Raw genomic sequence first — 20784 nt, forward strand, 5'->3', positions numbered from 1 at the left:
TATGTCAAACTGTCATTTAATGTGTGCTTTGTGTAGAAAAAGAATTGGACCAATGACCCCGAGGAAATCGAGTTGCTCAATCATCCCATCTACAGAATATTTTATGTGTCCCACGACAGCAGCGATCTCAAAATATTCAGCTATATAGCACGCGATGCCAGCACGGATACGTTCAAGTGTTCCGTATTCAAAAGTCACAAAAAGGTAAGTTTATTTATTTGTCAATAAATATTATTTAAGTTTTAAATAAAAATATCAAATCGAAATTACTTTGCCCATAAACTGCAAGTGCCGCATCACAAAAAGTTTTTGGCTTGGCCAAAACATGGGAATTTGCAATTTTAATAGTCGCTATGTGACTTACTGGTCTCCACCTCGCCCCCATGGACCGCTGTCTGTTTTCTCTGTGTGTATTCTAATTTTAAACACATTTGGTACATGACATTTCGACTGTCCTGTTTTTGCAAAATGTGTTCTCATATGCACAAATTTGGCTGGCATCCAGCGACGTCGCATTGCGAGTGAACCTGAAACGCAAACAAGCAGCAAATAAACAAATACATAAGTGTGATTGCCCCAGCATGGCTGGCGGTGTTTCGATGTGCTCTTTGCAGCTAGCTGTTATGGGCATAAAGAATGCCTTATAATCAGATCAAAGTAAGGCCATGCGAACCAGCTACGAAACTTTCGTAGCATGCATAATTAAAAGTTATTAGCTATAAACGAGAATTGAATCCAGCTTAACTATAATTGGACTTGATATGCTGCAGCCATTAACAATCGTCAGTGTCCAAGCATTTTATTACTTGGCATGATCTGAGCGAATGTAAGACGCAACTATCCATCAGACTGACCGCCAGGCGTGGCGCTAGATTTCCGCATCTGACACAGAAAGAGACGCGTATGAAATCGTGAACAGCATTGTGGCAAGTTCACTGACAGCGCCCCATCAAGTTTTGACCGCGATTTGCCAAATAAATGGATAGCTTTTACTCTGTAGTCGCCGCCGAATGCATTTAATTTGAGTTCGGCTGCGGTCTGCGATGCAATCAGTGTAAAGATTTTATTATATCTGCGGTCGGAGCGCTTGGCCTTCAACTTTGGACTTCAGGCAATGTCAAGTTTTTTTGTCGGCACTCCACTGGCATTTCTAATTTCGACACAGTTTTCCAATTAACAAAGTTAAAAACAGAACAGAGCAGAGCAGAGGATTTCAGACAAACAGCATGACACAGCCTGTCGAAATGCCTGACAAGTGACATGTTAAACAAAGGCCGGGCTCGGAGGCAGGCCAGGGGTCGTTTCACACATCGTATGCGGCACGGCACGGCACGGCACGTGTTAGACATTGCGCATACGCTCCGTGCGTCAGGCAGGTAGGCAGACTAGCGAACGATCTAGTAAACGACAATAAACAAGACAGGAATAGCACAAGCTGCAGCGCAATTGCACTTTGTATTATGGACCAGGATCGTCAAAATAAACATCAGACAAAGTGATGAAAGCGCTTGATTTATGGCTAAGCAGCCGAAAGCTGCCAGCCAAAAGAATAGCCACGAAAAATTATAAATGCCAGCACACAGCACACACAAAAAATGTGAAAAGTTGCCATTGTTTACTTCCGCGAAACACAAAGCAGTGACGTCACAGAAACAGACAGCAGCACCATCAGCGCCACAAGTTGCAAGCGATAATGCGAAAACGCGCATACGCCATGTCAGCCCGCCGACCAGCAGGTCGCCGCCAAAGACCAAAACAAACGCAGCATGATGCTGCCCAAAAAAAAAACGGCCGTGTTAACAGCTGAGTCGGCACTCAGCGAAAGCTTTTTCTTCTTTTCTTTTTTCATTTCCATTTTGCTAATAAGCAAAAGCTCCGCTAGCCGGCTACAGATCGACGCAGATCTCATTGCGGTCTGCCGCTCAGTTCGCAGAAGCTTTGTCCAGTTCCCACTCGACGGTGCGCCGCTGCAGACGTGCGTTGAATGCCACAAAAGCAAACAGAACAAACTCGACACTGTGTAATTATGCAATATGCATGTGTGTGAGTGTCGTGTCCGAGTGTGTGTGAGTGGAAAGTGCAGTGACGTGTAAAAACAAATAAAAAAACTATAAACATTTATTGGTAAAGAAATATAAAAATTTAATAAATAAAAATGTAATTTTCTGCCAGCTGGGAAATATTTATTTGATATTTATAAATATGCGAATATGTCACAGAAATTAATTCAATAAATTCGGGCAATGGCATGTCAGAAGCGTTGAGCACAAATATTTTGCCAGACCATAGATCAAACCGGGCAACAACTAAAAGGAAAATCAGCGATGAAAATTTGGGTAAATTCAACAGGCCACAGAAGTGTTTGTCATGGGCTGATGCTGACGCCATCAAGTAGCTGCAAAGCAGCCGGGCCAATCAGTTAAGCAACAATGACAACAAAAAAAATGAAAAAAAAAAAACTGAAAATCAAATGAAAATTGTCATGAAAGCTGGAAAATTAATTGCAAGCAAAGTTCATAAAACGTGCCGCCACAAATATATATATATATACAGATATATATAGATTTATGACCTTAGAATTGTTAACGATCTGAAAGAATAGTGTATAGTGCGTGCTGAAAGTACCTGTACACAAATCTGAAAAAGACCCGCCAACTGACGCACTTTGCAGCTTGTTTATGTTTACGAGATCTTGGCTAGTGCCATAAAAATGCCGCAATACTCTGCATTATTAATAACATTTTTCATTTCAATCTTAATTTCCATTTCCATTTCCATTTCTATTTCCAATATTCATCCATCTGCAAATGCCCACGCGGTAGCAGTTAATGAGCCGCGCTCGCCACAGGTAGTCGAGAAGGCATAAATAAATAATATGATGGTCAATCAGGCGCACACACGTGACAGCCTGAACAATTTATGATTGCTTTTTATTTATAATTCTTAGCTGCTTAGCAAAAGCCAAAAGAAACAAAGCAAATAGTTGGCCACGAAAAGGGGAAAACCAATATCGAATGAATCGTAGAGATTATAAATTCTAGAGCAAAGATCTGCTGGGGCCAACATGAGCAGCAGATATATTTATTGTTATTAATTAAATATAATTTGGAACACACTTATATTAACCTCACTCACGCACACACTCATGTGTAGATAGCGAATTTTCCTTTGCATTTGCAATTTGTTGCTTTTGGCGCAAAATGGCGGCCGCAATCGTTGAAATTTTCAATTATTCCGTTGATTTTTGCTCGAATTTGCGTTGCCTTTCTTTTATTTTGTTGCGAGATCTCTCTTATTAGTCTTGCTGCCTTTAAACCCGAAATAGATCCATTATTTTAATAGCCTGCTCTAAAGTATTTCGTAAATCGAACAAAAGCGCAAATAGGGGGCGGCTACTTGAAGCTATATTATAAATATATAAACGAGTGTATTTCTTGAGCAGTTTTTCCTTGTGGGTTGCTGGGGGGAGGGAAAATGCAAATTTAAGTGCCTTGTGCCATGACTAATGAAAAGTTAATTAGTAACAGTAGCAAGAGGAAAATCACAACTGAAACCTGTAACAAAACCGAAAAAATGAAATGATGCAGCAGCTGCGGCTGACCATGCCACAGTCAGTGCCACGGCCACTGCCAGTGCCACAACTTATGGCCACAGTGCACATGTTGCAGCTGCAGCAATAAAAATCTTGGCAAAAGTTAATAAAAAACGAAAAGAAAAGCCGCTGAAGCTGCGTGAGGGGTGGCAAAGGAGTCCAAAGGGCATGCGGCACAGATTTACTGTTAAAATTTTCCCTTATGACTGACAAACAAACAAACAGAGCAGGAATGAGAAAACAAATAAGCGCACAGTTTGTTGGCTCTGCAACAGAACTGAAATGGAAATTCAAAATCAAATAAATACATAAAAAAGCGTTGAACGTTGTTTGCGCCATAAATCTTAAAGTAGTTTTCCACGAAGCCAACTCAACTGCAAAATTTCTATTTGTTTTAGATTTAATTTTTGGCGCCGCTGTAACGAGAGACCAAAAACAAAGAAAAAACCCATTAGAATAGAGCAATTCAGAATGCTCAATGCACCTGTGCTCTATTTTGATTTAGTTTTATTTTATAGTTTCTGTTGATTTGATTTATTATTTATTGCTGCGTCAGCACAATGTGCACGGATTGACTTGTGTGTGCAGTCAAGCGAATGGACAGGCCGTTAAATAAACAGACAGACAGGCCGACAGACGGACAGCCAGACATTCAATCGACACCTTTGCCACTTCGTTAGACAAATTTGCCGGCACACGCAGCGTATGCGCAATGTTTGTGCTCAGTGTGCGTGCTAAGGGCAAATAGTGAAATGATTTCAACAGTTGGTTTACTTTATAATTAACTTGCAAACCATATTCCTAGCAGACCACAACATGTGAGCATTTTGTAATTTACTTTCCGCATTGGCGAAACTAATTCTGTCTACACTTGTCAGAATAATTCAATTTGATGTCTCCTGCTAATGTCTCGTTATAGTTGTTGCTGCTTGTTGTCGTTGTTGTTGCCCTGCAAAGTGCTCAATTTGTGGTCAGCAAATGTTCGATTTGATGGACATGCAAAACGAGCAAACTCTTGGCAACAGCGACATAGTTTCAAATATATTAAAACAAAAATTCCTGTTTAATGACTGATGGCAAAATCGAGCCTGTTAGCTAGAAAAATATACGCAATTCAATTAAACTGGCTCAGAAGCAAGTAAATGTAGCATTTAGTAAGTACAGCAACTCTTTTGATGCGTAATCGAGACTATTTTTAGCGTGAGACCTTCGAGCTGTTGTCTCCGTGCCAGTCAAATTGCAACCAAAGACATTAGCTGGCGTCGAGAACGGGTTCCAAGAAATGGGAATTCACTTTAGATTTCAGCGAGCTGACAATGATTAACCCAAACAAAATCCAAATAGATTGACAGTCAGGAATCGAACCGAATGCAGCTGGCAGAAATACAAACACAGATGCAAATGCAGTGCGATTGTGTATACATGCATGCAAATATATACACTGAGAGAAACGAGCAACCACTGCAAAGTGTATCGAAAATAAATAACTAAAAAGTATTCAACTACAGCAAATATAGGCAAAAACAATTGAGAGCTCTGCGGGCCATCGACGAAAATAATTCAATATAAATACTATATAACGTATACGCGCCGTCTACCATATACTATATGATATCTTGTGCGAAGCATAACAACATTGAAGGGCGAAAATAACAAAAACAGAAACAATTGAGCCGCAGGTGCGAATAATGGCAAAGTGTGTGAATAACCTGGATCAAGGAGCCAACGCAGTCTGCAGGCAGCTAAACAATTATGAAATTAATAGTCTCTTAATTGGTGCCGATAATAAGTATTATTGAAAACAAATATTGAACAGCATTGAACCGGGCAGCAGCCGCCAGTGCGAAAAGTGCGCGAGTGCGAGAAAAGTCAAACAAAAGTCGTGCGAAAGTGTTGACAAGCAGTTGGCCAAGTTGTTTTCTCTTTTTCGGGCCAACAAGAAGACCTTGCTATTCCTCGCCAAACTTTAGCGGATCAGTGAACGCATGAACGGTTGGCCATGAAGCACGAGAAGAGTTTAGCCATGGCCGCCAACGGTACGCCCCCGCTGAAGCGTGATAAGCAGCGTCAGCAGCTGCTGGACTCGGCCAATCCACGCAGTCCCATTACCAAGGCCTTTGACTTTCTACCCTGGTCACGAAGTCGTAGCCGCAAGGCGGAGCCGGAGCCCAGCACAGCAGCTGGCGAGAAGCCCGCCGAGGTGCACTACCATCGCAACATCTTTCGCAGCGGCGGCGGCCTTATACGCGACATGCTCGTGGGCGACAAGGACAAGCTGCAGAAGGATAAGCCGCCACAGTCTCCGCTTTCGGAGGCTAAGAAGGCGCAGCGCAAACAGAAGCAGGTTTCCCGTAACAAAAGCCTGGACATTCGAGAGCTAATTGGCTGCGTGGACAGCGAGCTGGTGCCGCGCACAAATGCCTTGGGCTCGCCACAGCCACAGCGCTTCCTTGACGACACCTACATAGATAGCAAGCCACGTCACATACTCTTCAACGACGATGAAAATACGGTGTATCTCATCAAGAAGGAGCAGCCAGTGGCCAAGACACACAAGTCGACGCCCACGCACAATGCCCGAGACTGCAATGGCGGGGATGTGCTGAAGGCGCGGCTCAAATTCAAGCGGCTGCCCAGCGACCACTATGCGGCCTCTCCAGAGGCGCTGCGTCGTGCACAGCAGCTATATCAGCGCTCCGAGCAGCGTCACACGTTGCAACGTCGTAAAAGCCTCAGCGACTCACATTACGAGAAACAGAGCACCTCCAGCTTGAGCAGCGGCGGCAGTGGCGGATTGGCTGCGGCAGCTGGCACTGCGAGCGGCATTATGCTGGAGCGACCCAAGACGGATAAGCCGCGCAAGAAGCTCTCCTTCCGCGAGCCCATCGAGGCGGGTCTGTCGCCCGTGGTAATGGCCATGTCAGCGGCCATGTCCAGTGAGCAGCGGCAGGAGCGACAGCGGCGTCGCAGCTCGCCGCTGGAACGCATCAACGTTCAATTGGGACATGGTCAGGACTGTGATAGTGTATGCAATAATCGCATAAAGGATGCTATTCACAGCGGCTATGCCGCCAGTGATCCGGAGGTGGGTACGCCGCGTCACGGGGCGTATGCGTAATTTGCTTTGTTTTGCCGCAGCTGTCGTTGTCAGGCTGGCCTGGCTGGCTGCTTGACTGCGTTAATTGCTAGCTGTGTGGCTTAATATTAATTGCTGTTAACCCCCCTCTCAGCGCACACATATACTCATAACATATATATTCTGGTTACCCTCGCTGATTGCTGTGTGTCTGTCTCCCTTTGTCTTTTGCAGTCTCAGGCCATGCGCATTGTGCGCACCGTCGGACAAGCCTTTGAAGTGTGCCACAAATTTAATCTTCATAAGAATTCCCTGGAGCCCAATGACGAACGCTCCGATGTCTCATCGTCGGAGCTGCTGGATGTGGAGCAAATCAGCGAGCAGCAGCTCAGCGAAGATGGAGGCGTCCTAACCAGCGAGACGCCAAAGAAAGGTAAATGTTAATCGTATATATATGCCTCTCTGTCTGTGTGTGTGAGTGTGAGTGTGTGCATGCCACATGCAATTTTCGCAAAAGATAAACCGTCTGATGAACCCCTTCCCCTTATACTGGGTCGTTGTACGCTGTACAGACTGTGGGCCAATAAATAAATGAAAAGCTGGCGCTGTCGACACCATCGGCTGCTTCCTGGGGCGCTTCGTCGACTGCAATGCGATGCGATGCAATGCACGATGCTCGATGCTCGATGCTGGCCACTTGTGGGTGGCCCCGGGCCACAGACTGAAACACCCTGGACAGCAGCTGATTGCATTAGTTTTGCAATTCAGTTTGGCATTTCAATGCAAATTTCTTGTGCTCTTTAATTTTGAATTCCGTTCAATGCGAGTCAAAAATTTGCATTTAAATTGCATTTCGCCAGCGACTGGCAAAGAGTAGAGGGACAGCGATTTTCCGGCACAGAATTGTTGACATTTAAATATGGCACATTTAAGAATTTAACAGAAATTATTAAACAATTAAGAGCAAACGTTAATGGGCCCATTAAATAATTTCATATTTTCATTAGCGAAACAGAAAACCCATAAGGAATATATAAACTCGTATATAATATAATGAATATTTATTGATAAATTGAGCCAGAGGCTGGCTGACACGCTGACGCTGGGCGTTAGGTAATTTCCACGTATTTCTTACATTTTCAATCAAGTCAAAGCGGCTTTTCACATTTTCTCTGCCACTTGACGTCATCAAGCTGAATATATGAAAGGGGCAAAGAAATATTTCAATTCTTTTCACGATATTTCACCGTAAGACGACAGAAAGAACATTCTCAGAAATAGCTATAGAATGTAGTCAAGTAGCTTAAGTGGCTCGGGGTGCGTTGGCTGGCTGTTGCTGCCGTTAACAGGTAAGACAAAACCGAAACTTTGTCGCCAGGTTACTTGCAACACGCACAACTCACGTGGCTGCCACAAATGCAGCAAAAGCAGCTGCTATATATATGTGTCTGTGTGGAGGCGTTCATTTAGCATTTTGGCATGTCTTTTGCTCGAGTCGTGTGCCAAAAATAATTTATTTACTCTTGTTTTTATATATGCATGTGTTAGGCAAGCTATAGCTCTCCCACTCTGTATCTCGCTCCCTCTTCCTCGCTCTCAAAGTTTTGTAATTTTGTTAATATTCATATATTTGGTCGCGTCTGTTTGGCTTTAAGTAATATATATATATAAATTTCTATGTGTGTATGTGTGTGTTTTATCTTGTCTGCTGTCTTTTGCACAACAGATGCTGCCTTTGTGTGTCTTTGTTGAGAGATTGAACAATGATAATAGAGAGACAGTTGTCGGGGCAGTTAAGCAAGTTGAATGTCTTACAAGAGTCGGTCTGCCCACAGTTATACTAAGCAGGGCATTGTTTAAGCACTTGCTTTTAAGTATGCTATGCTTCAAGCGGCTTAAGTTACAGCCACAAAGCTAAGGCTTATCTTTAAGTAACTTAAGCATCAATTAAGTTGAGGAAATAACCCTGTTGTGACCCTACCGCACTTTCATATTCCCTCATTGTTTGCAACATTCGCAAAAATTGTCCTAAAATATTCATATTTTAGAGCAAATTTTAGCAGCTGGTGACAAAAATCTATATAATTGAATGGGATGTGCAGTTTTTTAGACTTTTTTTGTAGCCATTTAGGTCGTTTGGATTGTAAAATCCGTGACTCACCAGACGAATATATCTGTCAAACATGTGTCTTCTTTAGCTAATTATGCTTATTCAAATCGTATCTAGCTCGTGTCCTTGCTGAAAATTGCGAAAGTTCAGCGAGGCAATTTGTGCGAGGGGCGTAAATTAGTTTTATATGAACAATTAAATGCGCCAAATTAATTTACATGCTATGGGGAAATGTGTAAGGCCAGTTCAAGTGAAACAGTTTGCAGTTATTAACATGTGCTCAGGTGCGAAGCCAACGCGAAATTGCCTAAATATTTCATATGATCTCTAAATAGAGATTAACGATTTGCCACGATTTGCCAGCGCCAACCGCTTTTTCATTAAACACGCGCAACTACTACGAAAAACTAAGCACAGCAGCAACAACAGCAAAATGATTTGCAAAATTTTCTGGTTAACGAAAATTGTTGAAATATTTTGCACACAAATCAAAATCGCAGCGAAATAAAAATGCAAAATAAACAAAACAATGAGTCGAGCAGGATCCTCGGCGAGGCGAGAGGAGACGAGCGGGGGAGCTGGGTGTGGGCTATGTTGGGATAATTATATCATTATTTATTGTATACGAAGCATAATCAAAACAAATATTGAAATCAAGCTGCTGTAATTAAGTGGAAATTAAGCGTTAGCCAGACCAAGAAGCAGCAGGTGCGCCAGCTAGCCACTGAATGAATGCGTATGAGTGTGTGCAGTGACCTTGACAAATGGTTGGGCTTGCTCGGTCAATTTACACGCTCCATTTGGTCGAACATGCAGCGCGTTCTGTCAGCTGCCCACTAATTCTGCGCCCATTTCTGATTATTTATAGAGCACTTGGGCATAACGCCCGATTTGAACCACACGCAGTCGCCGCCACAGCCGCAGCCGCAGCGGCCGAGCCACTTGGAGCTGCTGCCAACGCAGTCGAGTCTACGCAAATCGACCAGCCTGCTGGTAAGTGAAATTAATGCCTTTTGCCCAATTCCAATTCCAATTCCATACCATAGCCATAGCCATAGTCATAGCCATAGCCATATCCATATAGCTATTCCAAATCCAGCATACTTATTAAATACTTATCAGCAAATTAAATTAAATAATGGCCCCATTGCCAATTTAAATGCCATAAATGCGCAAAAAAATAGAATCCATTAGAGTATTTCGTTTAGGTCATTCCTATAAATTGATATTCGACCAGGAATCCGTTGTTTACTTAGGCGAGACAAAAGTGTAAACAAGAAAGTAACATTAAAAACGATTTCATTTTAAACGATTTCTGCGCTTATGAAAGCCGCGTGACTATGTAAAAATATTTTATATAAATAAATAAAGTTCCAAAGTTAAGCAAGAAACGAGCAAATATTTTAAAAAGCTGTAAAAATTTAGTTCTTCGTTTTATTATTATTAGCTTTAAAAAATATATCAAAATATTTCGATGTAGACATAAAAAATGTTGAAATAGTTCTTGGAAAAACGAAATATTTTCGAAATCCAAATTTATTTAGATTCAGATATCTTATATCTAACTCATATATATATTTTCTACGACAAGCAGTGCGATGTGGATGACAAATCACCTGTTTCGCCCTCATCGCCGCGCACTGAGATAACCCAGCTTAAGGATCAGCTGGAGGCGCAGGCGCAGCAGACACGTCAAGCACTTGGCCAATTGATGTTGGTGCGCGAACAGCTCATCTCGGAAACTAATGCGCGCATCGAGGCGCAGGTGAGTGCCAAGCAAGCCAAAATACAAGATACAACTTACTCACTCACACTATGTGGATCTCTTCTCTCTCTCCCTCTCTCTCGCTCCCTTTTTATAGGCGCGCACGCAGCAGCTGCTGCAACAGAATCGCGAGCTGCTCGAACATTTGGCATCGCTGGGCGCTTACAACGAGCAGCAGACAGCCGGTCTGACCTCTGCGAACATTGGCATGGCCCCACAGGTGAGTCCATATATCCACGCACTATGCACATACACATATATATATCCATACGTATTGTGATCCCTGAACGTGCCAAGTTAACTGGAGAGTTTATGTTCGTTTGCCCCAGTTGCCGTAAACAAACTGCGCTTTAATTTATGCCTTCATAATTTTGTTGCCTTCATTATTCAAAAAATAACAAAATATATGAAAGAAAAATAAATAAGAATTTTAGGTGCTCGGCGAGCCCTATGCATGTTTATTTTACTTTGCTGCCCGCCCCGTCACTCCATGTTTGCTCCCATAGCGTTTTCTTTTGCACGTTTCTTTGTTTGTTTGTTGTTCGTTTGTTGTTCTTGTTGTTCATTGATTAAGTTAAGCTGCAGAGTTAATGACTTGAGATACCCTTTCCAACAGCAGCAGTCACAGCTGCAGCTGCTGCTACAGGCGACCAGCAACAACAACAATTTGGCCACCATCAATCAGCAGATCAACAATTTGGGCAACATCAATCAGCAATTGACCTCGCTGAGTCACCAGCTCAGCGGCCTCAATCAGCAGAGCCAAAATCTGCAGAATCTTCAGAGTCTGCAGCATTCGCCGCCCACGCCAACGGCACAGGCGCAGCTGACGCCGCCAACGCCGCCGCTGGCCTCCAGTGGAGCCAGTGGTAGCAGTTCATATCCCTCGATGAGCCAGTTGCAGACCATCAGCAATCAGCTGCAGCAGCAGCAGCAACAGCAACAGCAGGATGCACTGTCCAAGGATCTGTTTCAGGTCAACCAGGAGCTGTTGAATCGCCTGCAGGCATTGAATCTTAATGCGAATGTCCCGCAGCAGGCGCAAACGCCATCGGCCTCGCCGCACAATTCCTACTTCTTTGTAAATCCGCTGTCCTGTACACCAGCCACGCCGAATAACAATGCAGCGAGCGGATTCAATTTTCTGGCCTCGGCGAGCGGAATGAATGCAGGCACCTTGACACCATCGCCGCTGGGCACGCTGACGCGCAACTCATTTACCGGCAGCTCCATGCTGAACGAGGAGCTGCGTCTGAGCATAGAGCAGAATCTGAACAATTTGGAGGAGCAGCTAAAGGTTGCCGTATCGAATGGCAATTTGGCTGGCTTGGCCTGCGGCGGATCCACCAGCACCAGAGATACCAGTCGCAGCTCTTCCACATTGGACTCGCCATCGTCGCCGCGTCAACGCAGATGTAATAATAACATCAGCCCCAGCAGCAGCAACGGCAACAATAACATTAACAACAACAATGGCAATGGCAATGGCAGTGGCAATGGAGGTAACAATAACAATTCGAGAGAAACCCGCTTCAATACCGTGCTGCTGCGTGTCACCGACGAGGCGGGTCATCAGCGCAAGCTATCGGCCACGCCCAGCTTTATAACGCGCAGCACCAGCGAGAAGGTGCCCAATCGTAGCCAAATGATGAGCCAAGTGCAGCGCACCGCCTGGGCCAGGCACACCACCAAGTGAGCGGGAAGCCAGCAAACATCGAGCGTGGACCAGCTCTTAAGTACAGATAGTCACATTAAGCTAAGTCGCATGAGAGTGTATGAATGAGTATGAAAATGAGTATGAATATGAGTATGAGTATGAGTATGAGTATGCGTATGAGTAACAGTATTAAATAATAGAGCTCAATTTGTTTGTTAGTTTGCATTTTAAGTTGTTCGAAATTCTAGTCCTGCAAGTCTTTTTCAAAACATAAACTGAGAAGAAGAAGATACTACAACTGCAGCATATCATAAAATAAATTATTAAATATATAAACTATATATACATATATATAAAATAACTATGAAAGTATTTGCTCTCCCTTTAAAGTGTCAAAGTAAATAGTTGCTAAGCTCTGAACGGTTATTTTAGTTAAAAACTATTTAGTAAACTGTTGTCATGTAAATTTTATGTTTATGCAAAAATCTTCCACAAATGTTTGCTCAACAAGTCCTATAAAGCTCAATAGCTATGAACATTATGTGAACAAATTTCAAAAACAAACAAACAAAGATAATTCGAGTGCAGCGAATGTTCAATGTATAAATAAAATTTTATTTATTAACTAAACTTTAAGCTACAAACAACAATACAGGCAAACAACAAGCGACAGCAATAAAATATTAAAAGCATACAAAATATTTAATTTTCGCATTAAATTTCTAGGAAATGTTAACAAATCCAATATATAATCGTTATATTCATTAATAATTGTCACTTTTCGCAGCGTTGGACAATTTCACTAATGAGTTTTACATCGGCAGCAAACGAAAAAAAACACTGCATACTTTCGAGGGCAGTGAATAAAAAACGTGCTGCATACTTTTAAGCGCATTTGTATTACGCATACGCCACATCGGATAATGAACGGCCCAACAGGCAGTGCATAAATTTAGAGTGATAAATGAAAAACGATGGCAAGCAGAAAGTGCACCAGAAAGAAAACTCGAAAAAAAAACAAGTGTCGCCGTTTTTCACTTCTCCTTTTTAGCGGCCCCCTTTTCAATTTCTCGCCCCCCCTCGCTATGTCTTTGGTGTTGGTGGACAGCAATTTGCGCACATAACTCATTTGCATAAATTTCCACACTGACTTTTTGTTTATGCCCGACTCATTTTCACAGCTCTCGTCGACGGCCAAAGTGGCCCGCTGGTTTCAACAGCTGCCGTGGCACACCGCCTCGCTGTCCCGGCCGGAAAGCGGCTTCGTATCTGGCGATTCGCGCTCTGAGAAGTATCAGGAGGATCATTTCTATGGCGGCATGGTAAAGGAAACTGATGATTTATGCGATGAATTTCTACTCGTCGAGGGCAGCAGCACCATTTGGACTAAGTTGAGCGCCAAAAAACGTCGTAAATTGCTTGGCATGCGTTTGGGCAAAGTGACAACATTTTAGCTCCAGCTCCCTGCCAACCGTAATGTGTGCGTTTATTAGCTGTTAAGTACGTTTTTTTAAGCATAGCACCAGGCAATGGCGCTTTTATCAAGCCAAGTAGCTAGTTACTTATATATATACTTACTTAGGCTAACGAATATGAAAATCAATAGACTAAATGACCAAATTAACCCAAAACGAACGACATGCTCATTGAAATGCCATGAACATACACAAATACGTACGAACACACACAAGCACACATACACACACATACATACTCGAAAAGATAAGATCAAAGCAAGATACAAGTAGTAAATAGGCGTCGACATAAGTCAATTAGCGAGCATAAGGCTTAAGCTCAATGTGTATTTAAGTATTAATAAACTAAGTAAGAGTATTTGGCATGTAAGACACAGGCACACATAGCCACACAGACACACGCGCACACACATGAAGGACATGTAGACAGGTAGGCTGTTGGGCCATTCAGGCAGTCGAGCTATTCATTTGGTGGACAAAGCGGACGCATTTATCAAATGCCTTCTTCCCAACTGAACAAAACACCATAAAAACACCGCAATTGCTGCTTAACTTGGCCAACTTTTCATGTTTGAGAAAAACTGGTTATTAAGCTAAGCAAACACGACATGCAAAAAGAGCAAAGCAGAGCTCCAAGGGTAAAGCGGAAAATGAAGTGGAGAAAAACGTACACGGCGTACCGCTGCTGCAGCTGCCTGGCGGATTTGGCTGCTGGAAACTGAATGGTTAAGTAAATAAGCCAAGTTAACAACAAGGACAACACAGCAAAGCACAACACACATGAACACCCGCACGCACTCTGGCTCACACGAGTAGCAGCAGCCGCAGCAGCAACAGCAGCAGCCGCAGCAGCTCAAATGTTTGCTATTCATACATATTTCACCATGAAGGATTTTTATGCATAAATCGATTTTACTTTTATGTGGCCATCGTTTTGCGTGCGACCATTTTTGGGGCGCTCTATAAATTTACGCTGTCGGGCTCTGCGGCGTATACGTGATTACCGCAGCTGGAGTGGATTTAAACGGACAGCCGGAAAGTCAGACTAGTTACATAGATCAAAACAGCTTAAATACTGAGTGCAAAGTAACTCGATTTGAATTGCACTCAACACTTCGATAGTTTTGAAAGCTCAATGACATAAGTTAATAATTATTTATAGGCTATAAATAAGGCGTATTCAGCAGGAAACTCTGGTCTTTTCTTGACTAACCAAGCATCAGTGTATAGAGCTGTCTGCTCAACGCGCCTTAAGAGACGATTTCCCTAACGATTTTAAGCTATCTTATTTTAACAAACTTGGAAATTTCATCGAGATTTTTACAAATTATGTAAATTACGTAAATGTTTTAATTAATTTATGCAACAATTTTTGAGACTGAAACTTAAATTTGTACTAAGCATAAATAGAAAACGCATACACAATACACATACACACGCACACATACATTGAACATTTTTTTATGTACAAGCGAATCATTCCAAGCGCATTTTGCAAAACTATCTAATAATAGATTAATTCCATTTTATGTTTTTAAGTTCTGCCACGGAATAAAGTGAGTAATAAAAATTAAACGCACATGCGGTTTTTAATTTGTTGTAGCTGCCGTTGTTGCACACTTTGCTGTTCAATTAATTTAACGTGCTGGGCATGTAATGGAGCCAAGCGTTGCATATCGGCTGGACGTACGGGGGCAGGCAACAGGACATGGGACATGGCACAGCAAGTGGGCTTGGCTGGCAGCTGGCAGTTGGCAGCTAACAAGCGCACTCATGCGCTTGGCCAGTGGGTGGCAAGTGGGTGGCCAGTGGGTGTATGGGCGTGTGGGCGTATATATCGCATATTGAAAATTAGAAAACCCACCCAAGGCGACTTATGTGTGCGGTCATAATTACAAACGACGACATTTGGGGGCGGCCGAGGCTATATGGGGCGGTACGGGGCGGTGCTCTAGCTAAAAGCAAAAGAAGCGCACTAATGGAGCGCATGAAAATGAAAAATGAAAAGCGCGACATGCGATATTTTCACTTTTACTTTTGTAATTCCATTTTTTTTTGACACTTTTTGGGGCACAGGCAACGGACATAATTATACAAAGCTAAAAGCTATGTAAATGTGTAGGCAGCGCGACGACCCTGAAAACAGGAAGACTACACACACACACAGATACAGAGACACGCATAGAGTGAACAACATCAACAACATGTGAACTATGTGACAGCAACAAGAAACAGTTGAAAGTGCCGCGTGTCCTGTTGTCCTGTGCTTCTGCCAACGTCATTCACATTCACATTCACATTCACATTTATTGCGTGGCTTCAACGCCAACGTCGACGCGTTTAATTCACATTTTATTTTCGCTGCTGCGGCGGCTGTCGACTGGGCGCGTAATTGTTGCTTCCCTCGGCCAGGACATGGATATAGTACGTTCGCGTTGGCGCTGCACAGCGGACGTGTGCGCGGCACTCAGTGAATTCGCCAGGCCAGCCATGCAAAGCGAGTCGACTGAAAATGTGGAGCCATCGATGGCCAACACAGCGTTGGATTCAGCCGACTCCATGCGCAGCACACCAGCCGCCGAGCCACGACGTCCCAAGCCTGGCATACTCCGTTTGGACATAAACAAACCACGACGTTCATCAGGTGGTTCTGTGGACTTCCGTTGCGTGAGTGGTGCTGGTGGCGGCGGCGGGGCCAGCAGCGCCAATGTCACGGGCGCCAACAGTGAGGTAAGTGAACATGATTTACAGTACGCCAGGGAGTGCTTACGATTTGGCCAGAGCACGTGCAGTCCGTGCAGACGCACAGGCCAACCATCGCTACAAGCAACAACAACAATGGGTCAAGCGCAGATCAAAGAACTTTTCGTTGATGTACTGGTGTATAATTGAAGTATATTTATGCTCTTTAAGGATGTACAGAAAGGCAAATCTATATATACAGATAAACTCAAGAGAGTTGATCGCCAAATATCGGTCAGCTATTGAAGCTTGGCCTTCTTAACAAGCCCTTTTATGAGTTGATTTGAAAATGGCCAACTGAGGATAGTCACACTTTATAATACCTGCTTCAAGAATGGCGGCTATATAAAGTTTATAACAGACGAGCAAGGTGGGGCCTTTGCCCACGTCTAACGCATGGGCACGCATTCATTAAGTCACTAAAGTAGTGTGAAATCTCAGTAAGCCAGTCGCTAACTGTTTAGCCCGTAAGTGGGCCAAGTGTTTGTCACAGAGGCTTTTGTACAATCATCTTGTCTACTTTAAGTTAGAAATGAAATTTACAAATACGCACAAAAATAATATATATGAGCAAACGCGAAACGCTAACGAAATTAACAGCAGAATGGCGGGGGACGCTTCGGATATATCGTCCATGAGGTTTATAACTGGCAGCTCCTTTGAGGGATCCTGGAACGATTCGGTGCAAATGATGGATGGATTTGGTAGCTATCGTTATCCGGATGGCAGCGAGTATCGAGGCAGATTTATGTGTGGCAAGTTCCATGGCTTCGGCCACCTAAAGCTGGCCGCACCCTATCGTTTCACAATCAAGGGCGAATTCCAGAGAGGCAAGCTGGTCAGTGTAGAGGATATGTGGTTCAGTGATGGATTGCACGTGAAGGGCAAGTTCGAGAAAGATCAGTTTCTGAGCAGCGATTGGGACTATCTGACACCGGAAGATCGTCGTTATCAGGCTGAACGCTTCTATGGCCAGCAGCCCGTGGGACCAACCGCCTATTTAACAAAGAGTTTGCCACCAAGACGTGTGCCGGCTAAATGCTTTGACACAGAGGAGGGGCTTTACAACGCTTCATCTGGTTGGCTATTCGATAGACTGCCGCCGTTCAGAAAGGCCATTTACCTTGGATGTCCGCAAGAGAAGGAGTGGATAATGCGTCATTGTCGTACCGAGCGCCTTGCGCAAATCACCGAGCCATCGCCTAGCTTTTGCAGGAAAATCATCAAGAACAATCTGAGTACTGAGTCTGTACAAGTAAAAGACATTGCCATCTATGCACCCAATCACGAGATCAATCGTAAGCGCTACTTCCCTAATGTGTGCCACGAGAAGGAACCAGTTGACACAGATAAACCACGATATCAACGGCCAGCATTCCAAGCGACAAATAAAACTGAGCTTTGCCTACAGGATCGGCTCTCCAAGGAGCAGGAGAAAGCTAAACAGTACGAAGATAAGTGGATAAAGAGTCGAATCAGTGGAAAAATGCGACCAATGCCAAGAGATCGCGTATGGACCAGCAGCTCAGAGCTGCGAGGCGGTGACTCTGGCGTCTCGTGCACCATCTCGAAGAGCAAATCGGATACTAAACTGAAAACAAAGGTGATGGACTTCTACGAATCTGCAATGGCAATGATAGGCCTGAAAAAATCCGAAAGCTTGTATGTGGTTCAATCTAACATGAAGCGTTCGGCGAGCTTTGTGGATATTAATCGATCCATGTTTGAGATTTAACATGAAGACAAGTCAAGTTAAGCTTCTAAGCAAATTCCAGTAAAAAAAAAACAATACTCAAATAATATAAACAAAAATGTTCTGTGAAGACTAGTTTCAGTTCATTAAATATGCCTTTTACAAGATGAAAGAATATAAATGTTGTCAGCTTTATCGTACATTCTGAATCCATTTTATTATCTTAAAAAATATAAAAACTACTCATAAAGCATATCAGTTGAGCAATTCAATGCATTCGAAAGATGAACATTTGTTCAAACTAGTTAGTCTGTTTATCTCTGCTATATGATAACGCTTAAGACCTCAGAGAAGTTTTATCAAGAGTACGTATTCAAATCTCGATAAAAACTCAGCCAGCTTAAATTCGATTTTGAAGCTAACAAATATATGTCAAATCTTATTCAAAAAAAATGTTGGCCGTAATAATTTTCACGTTTAGAATTCATACATGAACTATTATAACACATTTATATGTGGAGATAAGATCAATTACGAGATATAATTATAGCACCAATGGAAAGACTAACTACTAGATCAGCGATAAAATCGGGCGTTCTCACGGGCTCCAAATTTTTTGGCAATTGCAATGAGCTTGGCATGCAGAACTACGGAATTTACATCTATCCAGATGGCACCAAGTATTTGGGACAGTTCCACAACAATCGGTTTCATGGCAATGGAACTATCCAGCTACCGCAGCCATATTCTGTGTACTTCTCTGTGCTGCATCAACATGGAAAGTTGTTGCACATTTATAGGATAAGCTTCAGCGATATGCTCCAAGTGCAGTTCAAAATAACAAATCAGGGACTTAGCTTTGAGGACTGGAACTACTGCACTGCGCAAGATCGTCGCTTCAATTCGGAGTGTTTGTTGAAAACTAATGCGAAAGAATCGGTGGGATCGGCAGGCTCGATAGTCTTGGAATCAATGGAATCTGCGGAGGGCCAAGCCGAGCTGAATCCGATGCATCGCAACATTTTCGATCTAGGCTTTGGCAAACTGAATGATATAAACATGCTGATAGATATACCGACGCATATATCCGCTTCGCCACAGATCTATGTGGGCTGTCGCAAGGTGCGCCGCTGGATACGAGAAAATTGTCGCCATGGACCACTCCAGGGCAAGCACCTTAAGCAAGAAGTGCTAGCCAAGTTTGCACGCCAAATCATACGCAATAATTTAGAGAGTGCCGAGGAGATAGATTCGCATCCAATCCGACAGCATGCTAAGAAGTTAGTGCGCAACAGCAAAGTGTGCCGGCGCTCCAAAAGTGAGGATAGCTCTTGCTCGGCCAAAGAGATGCGCTTGCATTTGGCTAGCACCAGCAGGAGCTGGAGTTCCCTTATGGATCATACATGGACAGTGACGCATGATCCGCCATACCAGAGGATTTCCACGAGAAACTATCCCATACGACGTTCAAAAACTGAGGAAAATGTTTGCCGCTTAAACTAGTCATAGTTTAAAATTGTATATTGACGTTTATTCATATTTTTTTATACGGCTACCCCAAATTCCATAGTAACCATGCTCAACATCTTTTGAGGTTAAATCCATATGCTAAATATATTGCATTGCCTCGTACGTGTCCTGTTTTTGGACGTTAGATTTATGGCGGGCACCTCAAAAACTGCAATCGAACATGGGAAACCACTTAAGATATACACACAAGTATTTATGTGTGTGTGTTGTGGGTGTGGCATTTGGGTCAACGGGTCCTGCTGACTGAAGGCATTTGCAAATGCCGTTGCACCTGTCACAGCGGCTAATGAACCCATAAAGCCCCACCAAATTATGCTACACGTGCGACATGATTTCCAGTTATAGCGGGGCGAAACATAAAGGGATTGGCTGCTCGTGAGGGGGGGTCGTGTCCGTTTTGGCACGCACAGATAAATTTTGACGTTAATTAAAAAGCCGTAGCAGGCGGAACTTCATTTAATTAAAAGGACAGTCGAAAAAGTTTAAGGATAGTGAAATCTGGTAAAAAGCGCTTTCGCTTTCGCTGAAAACATGAAAGCGAGAGTGAAACACGGCGGACGACTAAAAGTTATATGAAAACATATTTCAATAGTGGGCGCGTCCTATGCTCGTCTCTATGTGTGAGTGTACATGTGTGTGTGTGTGTGTGTGTCGTGTGTTTGTTGCTATTGTAATTGGCGATTTTCTTTATCAACCCTTGCATGTTTGATTTTCATTTACATGCCAGGCCAGTCGGCTAGCCTGGCCAAGAATACAACGTGACTCAATCCTGGCACGCACACACACTCACACAGAGACAGAGCTTTGTCGACCATCTAAATGAACATTCGATGTGCTGGCTGGTTGCCTGACTCCTTGGTTTGGCCAACTGGTTACGCCTGGCGTTGTTATCACATGCCGCTGGCGATTTTAACGCTCATTCGTCTTCGTTTCAACTGGGCGAGGAGGTCAACGAGTGGTCAGCCATACGCCATGCCCCCTCACCCATTCCTACCTCAATACCGATGCGCGTGTCTATGTAAATTCCTTAACGTTCTTAGGTGTACGTGTGTGTGTGTGTGTGTGTGTGTGCTCTGTCTGTGTGTGCGTTTTGGGCACGTTTTGGCTTTGATAAGTTTGTTGTACATGGGTAGGGTTCAGTTTG

General features: G+C 43.4%; 3 protein-coding genes across 12 annotated transcripts in view; all 3 read left to right on the forward strand.

Annotated features, from left to right (window-relative positions):
- The window catches only part of LOC111595641 (capon-like protein), a 44085-nt gene extending 29457 nt beyond the window's left edge, over positions 1 to 14628 (forward strand). The window contains exons 1-7 of one of the 10 annotated variants that reach the window (XM_023309457.2): positions 1919 to 2039; positions 5101 to 6677; positions 6903 to 7101; positions 9647 to 9771; positions 10370 to 10543; positions 10641 to 10763; positions 11160 to 12500. In XM_023309457.2, the coding sequence (XP_023165225.2) occupies positions 5592 to 6677; positions 6903 to 7101; positions 9647 to 9771; positions 10370 to 10543; positions 10641 to 10763; positions 11160 to 12239 (2787 nt within the window). In that variant the 5' untranslated portion in view covers positions 1919 to 2039; positions 5101 to 5591 and the 3' untranslated portion in view covers positions 12240 to 12500. Of the gene's footprint in view, positions 1 to 36; positions 205 to 1918; positions 2040 to 2100; positions 2125 to 4936; positions 6678 to 6902; positions 7102 to 9646; positions 9772 to 10369; positions 10544 to 10640; positions 10764 to 11159; positions 12501 to 13381 lie in introns of those variants that run through there. The other 9 variants (XM_023309464.2, XM_023309458.2, XM_023309454.2 and 6 more) reach the window with 9 other exon arrangements.
- Positions 14629 to 16909: 2281 nt separating this feature from the next.
- Positions 16910 to 18266, forward strand: LOC111595657. The gene has a single exon (XM_023309480.2). It carries the CDS (start codon positions 16950 to 16952, stop codon positions 18150 to 18152), a length of 1203 nt encoding a protein of 400 aa, XP_023165248.1. The 5' UTR covers positions 16910 to 16949; the 3' UTR covers positions 18153 to 18266.
- Positions 18267 to 18524: 258 nt separating this feature from the next.
- LOC111595658 lies at positions 18525 to 19710 on the forward strand. The gene has a single exon (XM_023309481.2). It carries the CDS (start codon positions 18666 to 18668, stop codon positions 19611 to 19613), a length of 948 nt encoding a protein of 315 aa, XP_023165249.1. The 5' UTR covers positions 18525 to 18665; the 3' UTR covers positions 19614 to 19710.
- The last annotated feature ends 1074 nt before the right edge of the window (positions 19711 to 20784 follow it).

The sequence above is a fragment of the Drosophila hydei genome, unplaced genomic scaffold (assembly GCF_003285905.1).
Source record: "Drosophila hydei strain 15085-1641.00,03,60 unplaced genomic scaffold, DhydRS2 tig00000001-arrow-pilon, whole genome shotgun sequence".
Taxonomy (NCBI): Eukaryota; Metazoa; Arthropoda; class Insecta; order Diptera; family Drosophilidae; genus Drosophila; species Drosophila hydei.